Genomic DNA, 10,668 nt, shown 5'->3' on the forward strand with positions numbered 1-10,668 from the left:
ACATGGCAGCTTTGGAATAGTCACCCATTGATTGGTTTCAAGCATTGAACTGCTATGTGATATGAAGAGATTATCCTAATTGTAGCGAATTGAATAACTTCCTTTACCCTTATGCTGCATGTTTTTGTTTTTAGAGGGTTTTTTTTAGATTTGTTTATATGTGCGCCGTTTTTAATATAGTTTCCTAGGAATAAAATGTGCATTCTGCAATGTTGAGAATAGCATCAAGGAAGTAAAAAAAAAATTGTATTTCATCAAATTATCATTCTCATTTCCTAATTCATTTCCTCATCATTGTGGGAGCATTTTTATTTGCTTTCTCTCAGGGTTGGTTGGTATGTATATCTAATTTGATGTATCATTATAATTTAATTAATTTTTGTATTTTATTCAATTAAGTGATTTTCATTCATTTACCGGTATTTTAATTGCATGCAGCATGCAGAACTGCAAGTAAATGATGGAGGCAGGGTTTATATAGGAAAATGGCAGACAATTAAAATCCTCTTGAAAATTATATTTTGAGTAGGCTAATAAATTATCTTTACTAACAAAATTTTCTGCATACAGTAGTTGATTCTATGTTTTTTGGACACATATTGCTAAAGCAAAATAATTTACTATACAGTCTACTGGTAGATTTTAATAATGATTGTCTTCTTAGGAACAGATGGCAAATTCATGTGAAAGGATAATGGCACAGGACCCTGTGTTCTGTGAGTTCTGTAAGGCTAGCAATGCAGAGGTTGTCTGTCAAGTTTGTTATGACCGTGTCTGCAACATTTGTGAAAAAGTCCATCAAAATATTCATTCCAATACCGACAGTAAACCCCTTGCTAAAGTGGCGAAAGTACAAGGGTTCTGTTCTAAGCATCCACGGCATCGCTATGAGGTTTGCTGCTCTGAGTGTCGTGTGCCTGTATGCACCAATTGTATTCTAGATGTCCATAACAAACATAAAATGGTCAACATATCTGTCTTGTATGAGGAGGACAAAGCCGCAATTTTAGAGGACATATCTGAAATGAAAAGCAAAATACACCCAAATCTTGATATAATTGCGCAGCATGCAAGAGCTGAAAAAGAAAATATTCCCAGCAAGTGTCAGATGGTTGCAAACTATCTAAAAATTCGGGTTGAAAAAGCCAAACTGCTAATTGACGAGATCTATGAGGAGACAATAAATGAACTTGGAGAGATGGAAGTAAGTGATGTCAAAGCCATGGATGAGCATATAGGCCACATTGATGAAATCATACTGAAATTGCACAACATAACCACCTTGTTTGAAAGCCAACTTAAAACAAGATTTGAATCTGACCTGATTTTGTTCCGGCGTGCTAATCCTGGAATTTCCAGTTACAGAACTATACCAGAATCTCTCATGTATTCTCCACCAATTTTCAAAGGTGGGAAAGCAGACAAGACAAAGCTTGCCAAATATCTTGGAGAATTAAAGCCATCATCCATGAAGTACTGTAAAGTAAAAAAGGTAAGACTACAGACTTCAAAACGTTCAGAAGCCAGGGCAATTCTTGTAAGTACGTTGGGGAATATTTTAGCTTTTCCACCAACCAGCCCTTCATCAGCCACGCCCTCAGGTCCAGTCTCAAGTAATCCACCTAGCAGGAGCACATCTTTGACAAAATCAGCAAAAAGTGTGAAGAACTTTAAGAGAAGTTATAGTGTTATGACATCGGTTAACTGTGTGTCACCAGAGAAGGCATGGATAAGTGGGCAACACTCTGACATTAAGCTGATGGACCTTGAGAGTGGAGAATGTGACAGCTTTTCCACAAGTTGTCTGACTGATGGACCATCAGATGTTGCCGTGACAACAGATGGAGATATTCTTTTCACAGATTTTGACGAGAAGTCAGTTTCAAGGGTTTCTGGTAAAACACGAGTTTTGATTACAACTTTCAGCACTGACTGGAATCCAAAAGGCTTATGCAGTGGAATGCACGACGAAGTGTATGTCTGTCAAGTAGAAAATAAATATGGAAAAGTCACAAAATTCAACAAAGAAGGCATATTGTTATTTGAATATGTATTGGATGGGAATGGAAGTCATATTTTTCTTCAACCAAGTTATGTTTGCAGAAATGAAGGATCCAATATTTTTGTATCTGACACATTAAAACATGCCATCATTGGATTGGATCCTTGCGGAAATGTTCGGTTTGAATACAAGAGAAACATATCTGACGATAGATCTCCATTTGACCCACGTGGCCTGGACATTGATGTAGATGGTAACATTGCAGTAGTGGACTATGGAAATCATGAGGTTATCCTGCTCAATGACATTGGAGAATTCCTCATATGCTTGCTGGATCGAAGTGATGGCTTAAGTCGGCCATGTGATATCAGCATTGATGCCGAAAAAAAACTTTGGGTGGCAGAATGCCGAACAGGAAAGTTGAAAGTTTTTCAGTCATTCTCAACCGAGATCTAAGACTTATTAAATCCAGATCCTTCAAAGTTAAACCCAAAATTTTTACTAGGTCACCCTATTCACTTTGGTGACCTATTGCAATTGATCTTCATCCGTCATTGTGAGTTAACAATTTTACATTTTTAACTTCTTGAAAACTATAAGGCCAATTATTACCATTTTTGGTGTAAAGCATTTCTACGGTAGGAGGAATCTAAAGTGTGAAATTTATGGCTTTACCATTCACAAAGCCTTAAAAAAAATACATGCATGATTATGACGTCCATGAAGCTCTCTACCTAAATTGTGAAATTCATGGTTCCTGGGTCAGGGGTTCAGGTCCTAGTGCGGGGCTAATATAGTCACATAGTGAAAATAATATTTTCTTCTTTTCTGTTACAGTCATGGGAGATAAAGTCATGCTTTGTCATTGTGTTCATAATGTCCTGATCATAAATTGTGAAATTCACTGCCAAAGTTTATTGAGAAAGGGGGGGGGGGGGGAGATAAATATACATGTAGCCATATATTGAACATGAATTTTAACTTAGAGTAATTGCTGTGTTGGTAAATTGGCAACATTGAATTAAAGATGTTTTCTATTTAAGGACTGTGCATAATTGTATACTTGTAGAAATAATTAAGCTGTATGCATTTTGTGTGCATTATAAATGAAACTGTGAATATTATAAAAGATTGACCATTAAAGGCTGCAGGTCTCATCACCAAAAGTTTACAATTTTTGGCCCCTGGAGCTAAGGTTCAGGTAATGCAAGTATCTTCTGACTCTTAAACACCCCCCCCCCCCTTCCAATTTTGATCAAATTATTAAAGCAGGGTAACAGTCAGAGAACGCTCAGATTGGGGTTTAGACTTCAAAATGAAGCTTAAAATGCAAACATCTCAGTCAAAAAGGTAATGGTACTCAGGTGACCGTCAACCCCTGTTGGCCTCTTGTTATGTTTTAGTATTCGCCATAGTCTTTGCCATTTTTTACCTTTATGCATAGACCAAGGCTTTGGTAGCTCAGGGGTTGAACTCCTGACTAAAAATGCAAGATGTTCACATTTCATGAAATCTATTGAAACTTTACCCCATAAATACCATACATATTCATTGATATCTTGAATGTCATCTGATCATTTGCATACACATGTACAAGTGACACTTGTAATAATTTTTTACTAATGTCCCGGATATGTTAAGGTTTATGTATAGGTTTTTATTTTTTAGATACATGTATTCATAAATTGGTTTCATGATACACCTGGAATAAATGATTTTAAAAGATCCATTCTGTTATTTGTTGATTGAAAATATCACAAATTTTGGAATTTGTTCAACAAAAGATTTTATTTATCTTAATTTGTATACTCATTGCCATATGAACAAATTAGATTAATACGTAAATCCTTATCACATGATGGAGCTCTGCCATTAATTAAGTCAACTGTATGAAAACTGATTGGTCTGGAAAAGGTGACTGAATGGCATAGCTACACCATTCAGTTACATTTAAGTCACCTCTCAGTCACATTTCAGTAACCTTTCAGTAACATTTAAGTCAGCTTTCAGTAACCTTTCAGTCACATTTCAGTTGACTGAATGGCAGAGCTTTGTCCTGTGTATCATCTGATTTTTATAAACAAATAATTTGCATTTATAATTAAATCGTATTTGTATTAAAAATTGACAAAAATATTCTTCTAGGTTGTGGTGGAGAAAAACAAAGTTTAATTTCCATTGACTTTACTTCATTCACATTAATACATACTAATAATAAGCAGGCTGCTCTCCATCTCTCTCTCTCTCTCTCTCTCTCTCTCTTAGTTACTTGCATACCGGGTCTCTCTCTCTTATTTACTTGCATACCGGGTACTAAATTGAATCCCAATACATTGTATTATAACATTTAATGCCCATGTTATAAATATCTGAATCCATACATTATTAACACATGTGTATAACATTTCTAAAACTGTATCTTGGAGAGTTTTGCTAAAAATATCCCAATGTATTCCCTTTGCACTTACATGTATTATCCATAAATCATGATCAAAATAAACGGCAAATGCCAACATCAAAAACACAAAATTACAAAAAATTGAAACAAAGATGATGCATGTAACAGTAGAAAACCAAAAGAAATGAATATCACACGGGTAATTTTTGGGATTTTCCACACATCAATGGGGTTGTGGAACATGTCCATCCACATAGAAGTTCCGTGTGGCTTGAGGAAGAGTCAGCTCCATTCCCTCCAGCTCTTTGGTTAAAACTATTTGACAACCTGAAACAAACCATTAAAACAAGACTGTTACAGATACCAGTTGGAAGACAATGGTATTTTGAGAAATAAATCACGTTTTGTTTACTTTTAAGAATACATTTAATTTTTATATGTTGCATTATAACAACAAATAGAAGGAACACCTGTCAGGTTTTTTAAGTTTAGAATTGAGTAGAATAGAATTTATTTTCTAAATTAGGGCCTCATGGGGCATGACATATAACAATTATGATTACATACACAGTCGGACATGAAAATAATTTTTGATTGTTACATGTAACAATTCTATACATTATAACTTTATAAATTGCCGTGGGTTTATGATTTGATAAACCCGCAAATGCTTCTAACTTTAAACATTATTACTATTGTAAGGTACTGAATGCAATAAATTTCAAACTTGTGTGTATCATACAAATAACATCATCAGTAAACCATGGCCGGTCTAATATGTTAAATGACATGGCCAACTCAATGAACTTTTCTTGGTTTCAAAAATATTTATTCTTGTCACTCCACTGATGAATAAGTGAAACTATACATAATTTGAGTTCTTAAAACAAATCTTATGTTAGAAAATGTCCACTTTCTTGTCATCGGTGAAATTTTCTTCAAGAAAGTGTGAAGGAGCCAATGGGAATAAGGCATCACTTTTTACTAAAACCAAGAAAGGTTTAATGAGTGTCTGTTAATACACAACAATTTTGATGGTTAGATGTACATATGCACCACCTGACCTAATCTTGAGTTTTCTCTTAAAAAATATGCCAAGTCCAACATGTCATCTTCCCTAAAAGAAAGAAAAACATAAAGAATTAACAAATTGATTTAAAATAATAAGCCCATGAGCCATATTGCAACAATGCCCTACTAGAACATAAGCTATGTAGCAGTTACTTAAAACATTACAATGTCTAATTTCACACAAGTGTTCATTTATTTTAGACACATTAAAAATGAACATATATTTGGGATTATTTCTTTGGTATGCAACATACACTTATCAATATGGCTGAAATAAGAGAACTTTAGGAAACAGTTGCCTGTTCTGATGTGAGAGTGTTCAGTGAATTTCAGAGAAATGTTCTTTGTCTGAGCACACTTACTCCTCCACTGGTTCTGGAAGTTTGTCCAGGAACTTGTCATTCACATACACATGACATGTAGAGCAAGCTAAGGAAGCCTCACAAGCACCTGCAACAAAGAGAAAAATACTGAATACACTACTTATTGGTTCAAATAATCAGTTCCTAGCTAACAGATTGTCTGTAAAGAGTGTGGAGAATGGAGAATGGTTCTATTTTTTAAGTACACTGTACTGTAGTGTGAACCTGATGATACATATATTATGAGTACCATACTGTGGAATCATTAGATTTTGTGGTGGCTCAATTTTCGTGGAATTCGTGGGTACCTCTCATCCATGAAATAACATCCTCCAATAATATTTCCTTTTGTAGATATATAAGAATACATGAAATTACGTCCCCACAAACTTGTAAAATATAAGCCATCCACGAAAATTGGCCCCCACGAAATTTAATGATTCCACAGTATACACTGTATATCCAATAGAATTTCATGCAACTTCTGCTCATGGTTATTTATTGTCACAAAATAATTATTTATATCTGTATGTACCGGGTAAACAGAACAAATAAAATGACTAACGGGTACCTCCTTTTGTATATCAATCCATCATCCAAGATAAGTTCTTACCCAGCCATTTGTGCCTAAGTAGAGACATTATTTATGCGCGGGCATGTTAAGGCTTCCCGATGCGATATATAGAAAGTCACTTGCCTGTACTTCATACGATATGACGTCATAATTAACTTTGACGTCACGATCTGCATTCCTGTCGATAGTTCTCAGGGAATGTATCTTAACGTTAAAAGTGAATTATATCAAACCAGTATAATACCGCATGTTTCCTTTATATAGATGCTGCAGTTAATTCTAGACGTACAGAATTCATTCATATTAAAAGCCAGTATCAAATAATCGGCAGTTTTAAAGCTTTGTTTTAAGTAAAAGACTATTTATAAACTAGTGGTTTGGAAACTCTCCCTGCTACGTGTAAACAACTGAATGAAGAAATTTTAATGCATGTAAAACCAGCTTGGCGCAGGTGAAAGATCAACACAATTTTAGAATATTTTACGTAAAATTGGTAGAGAATATAAGTACCAATGTGAATCGTGCTGCGGAAACCTACGGATTTACCCCAATTCTTTGTAAATCGCTTTTGATAAGTAAAAATGTGCATTATTTTGATGATTTTGTGGAATGTTTCAACAATATCTTCTATAAACGAAATATCTATTTCTTCCCCAAGCAAGAACTTCAAAGTTTATGACTTAACAAAGGATTTTTCTTAAAAATATGTATGATTTAATGTCATTAATCACCTGCGCCGATGCGTTTTAATTAGATCATTTGCAATATTAGGATTCGCCTGTCACGTGATTACGAAGTACATGTGACGTCACAAAAATGCATCAAATATAATGTTTAACATCGATGTCAATAAATGTAACATAGATTTAAAGAAATACTCCCGGTAAAATTATTTTTGCCATGATTCAAATAATATCGTTTTCCAGCCGTATTTTAGCATCGGGACGCCTTAACAATGCTGCGTGTGCATACATAGATAAAGACAGGTATTCTTGTATTCTTCTAAAATTATCTTTATTACATTGGAATAATGTTAAATATTATACCCAGTGATAGTTTATAATGAAATTAGATGGAGGAAGTTATGTCCAATTAAATTTCATTTTTTCTGTAAACAGGATACACTATTGACTAACGAATGTATCATCATTGTATGTTGTAAAATGTTGTAAACATGCATATGTAAAATCTATTGCTGATTGAATGAAATGCAAAATTAATAGCTAGACGTAGACCCTGACAGATTATTTTTACATTTTATAGTGCAAGAGTTCTTTGGTAACACATTTTCTATTTGACCACAGAAAGGAGGAAAAAGGTTTAATAAGATAATGTTCAAAACAGAAGATATAAATTTATATATCTATCACAGTGATTGTCCCCTGTTCTTAAACATGTGAATCTTTTACATTATTCACAAAGAATAAGGGATATCCTCAAATGGGATATCATTATAACAAACTCTTCGAAAGTCAAGAAAGATACAGACCTTCTAATTCAATTCCATATCTGTGGGCAAGATATAGAACATTGTCACCAATCTTTCCCTTGATAGGAATATGCTTTCCTGTTTTATCTATAAAAGTGATGTTTACTCTGCAAAACAAATCACATGAAATTCAAGTTTTAAGTAAATGAATATTAACATTTTATTCTATGTTCCATATCTTCGTTCTAAACAAATGAGCTTGTAAATTTAAGACTAGGCGAGTTCAAAACAATTTTTAGATAACTGTGTTGATTAGAAAAAGTATCTATTCTACCTTAACAAATTAAAGACAGGGTAAACAGTTTGCAAGAATAGAAGAAAGAAAAGAAGATGGGAGAAAAATGACCCTGAATGCAGTTCTTAAAATAGTACTACAATGCATATATCAAAGAGATGTAAAACTCACACTTCCTCTGGTGATTTTGGATCCTGCATCTCATATTCACCATGAAAGAGGGGACCTGATATAATGAAAAGGTCACCTGGTTGATCATAAACTATATATATAAAACCTTATTATATGTTCATAAATAATTTTAACTAATACAAAGTTGCAATGTGATGCGCCTTGTGCAGTAAAATATTTGGGGGCATCTACTCTTTCACTGCATATTGAATAGGTTAATCTCAAATTTAATTGCATTGTTTATAAATTATGCACAAACAACAAAAGGGTAAAAATTATAAAAATCATAAGTTTATCTGTTAGACTGTTAGCATACAATTTTCGAAAATGTAGAAATTCCTTTGGCTCAGAGGCAAACAACTAAACACCCTTTTAAACAGGTAATTCAAGACTACAGAGCTCACTGAGATGAGGCATCATCCTTATGAAACAACGTTTATCATATTATATGAAGACAGGTATCAACTTTATGAGACCACCTTTATCATATTATATGAAAATTGTTTATTGTAGTGTGGTTTGACACAATATTGTATAGCATCATATAATACAATATTGTATCATATTACATGTAAATTTCTTACTGTGCTGTAAGATAAATATTTATCGATACACAACTATACAATTTTGTATCATATGATACGATATATCATGCTGTCATGTGTTTCCAACAGTCTATTTTGGTCATGTGAGTTTTACAAAATGATGACACAGGATGTCCGAAATCTCCTTTCATCTTAATTCATATATACCACCCATGTTATGCTGCATGGAAATGTTTAAATCACACATTTACTGAAGAGATTAACTGAAAAATTTCTCTTAAAAATGACTTTAATAAAAGTCATTAGAATTGCCTAAAATCCTAAATATAATGCCACAATATCAAAACTGCTTGGCATCTTATAAAGTGTATTTCTGATGATGTATTTTCATCCTAAAATTATCACTGGACGTTGCAAAGTTTTTCTTAGCATTGAAGTCAAAGAGCGCTATAAATTAAGCTTGTTTTGAAATAAAAATATAAATAATAATCATACAAATATTGGTATTGTAAAACACATCATTGATGCAATGTAGTTTTGGGGTATATTTAAGCTCCAAAGACCAGGTCCAGATGCCAACATCAGGGTTTTAGCCTAAGCTCCCACCGACATTGTCTCTATGAGCCATAAATACAAGATTTCCTCTAGAATCTAGATATTTTTGTTTTCTGATGTCTCTTTCATGATAATGAATTAATCACATTAAATGCAAAAGTTTTCTTTTTTGTAGCCAAAAAAAATATATATATATCATATAAATACTGGTATATTATTCATAATTCATACATGTACCCTCAAATCTAGCTTCAGAACTGAAGCTCCACATCAAAATAGGCTGACAGACCAGATCGAGGTAACAGTTCCATTGTTTTGGTCTTATCATAAATCTAACTTTTTATATTCTATGAAATATTTTATAACAAAATTCTTTAGACATTTTGATAATGATTTTGGCACTTTTAATACACCATTCTGAGAAATCACATGGATGATCTAGGAGTTAAATTTCATTAAGTATTAAAGTTGCAATCTAAGGCGCACAAACAAATTGCACTAGTTTTGTACTTATTTACTTTATTTCCATACAAATAAGGAGGAAAATTTTAGCACCACTTCACTTTACAGGGCTGAAGATGGTGTTTAAAAGAATAATAGAGGCAATTAATTGAAAATATTTAGGTAAAATGTCTGAGGAAATTTTTTGACTCAAATATTTGTATAGAATATGTTCACAAATATGATAAATCGGTCCAAATCTACTGCAACTTATAATCATAAATGTGCTGTAAATTACAACTTTTTAACACATATGGAACAGTACCGCCCAGGTTATCCATCCGATTGTTTTCAGTCTGGGAGCTACAGACCCATGTGAATGACACTTTTTTGCTGCTGACATCATAATAAAATCATTGAATTAAATATGGTCCAGGTTGCTCAATTCGACTTTATCTAATTGTTATTATTTCTTGTTGTTTTCAGAACTGTATCGGATGATCTTTTTATTACTAAATCATCAATAAAGATACAGTGCTAAAGACACTATACAATTCGAACAAATTCGAACGCATATTATATTCTTTTTAAAAATCTTACCTGTTGTTGTTTTAAAATATCTTTTGACTGAATATGAAACATTTTTAATGTTTTTGTGGCTAAAACGATATTTGTAACTTGCACTTTTTACATAATTTGCACATCGATTACAAAACAATTGCAATTTCAGCAAGGGCGCAGACATATTAGTAAAGCTGGCTCATTGATTTCGAATCTAAAAAATATCTAGGTCACCGACTGCGAAACTAAAAGCTAAACAAAGTT

The 10,668-nt window shown here is 33.2% G+C and overlaps 2 protein-coding genes across 2 annotated transcripts; one reads left to right on the top strand and one right to left on the bottom strand.

Moving 5' to 3' along the window:
• The first annotated feature begins 44 nt into the window (after positions 1-44).
• Positions 45-3,635, top strand: LOC128165160 (uncharacterized). Its single transcript, XM_052829403.1, has 2 exons — positions 45-335; positions 665-3,635. Exon 2 carries the CDS (start codon positions 671-673, stop codon positions 2,456-2,458), a length of 1,788 nt encoding a protein of 595 aa, XP_052685363.1. The 5' UTR covers positions 45-335; positions 665-670; the 3' UTR covers positions 2,459-3,635.
• Positions 3,636-3,771: 136 nt separating this feature from the next.
• LOC128165161 (adrenodoxin-like protein 1, mitochondrial) lies at positions 3,772-10,603 on the bottom strand. The gene is made up of 6 exons (XM_052829404.1): positions 10,444-10,603; positions 8,303-8,357; positions 7,897-8,003; positions 5,834-5,921; positions 5,465-5,517; positions 3,772-4,727 (listed from the first exon to the last, which is right to left on the bottom strand). The coding sequence occupies exons 1-6, from the start codon at positions 10,586-10,588 to the stop codon at positions 4,624-4,626; spliced, it is 552 nt and encodes a 183-aa protein (XP_052685364.1). The 5' UTR covers positions 10,589-10,603; the 3' UTR covers positions 3,772-4,623.
• Positions 10,604-10,668: the final 65 nt, after the last annotated feature.

The sequence above is a fragment of the Crassostrea angulata genome, chromosome 10 (assembly GCF_025612915.1).
Source record: "Crassostrea angulata isolate pt1a10 chromosome 10, ASM2561291v2, whole genome shotgun sequence".
Taxonomy (NCBI): Eukaryota; Metazoa; Mollusca; class Bivalvia; order Ostreida; family Ostreidae; genus Magallana; species Magallana angulata.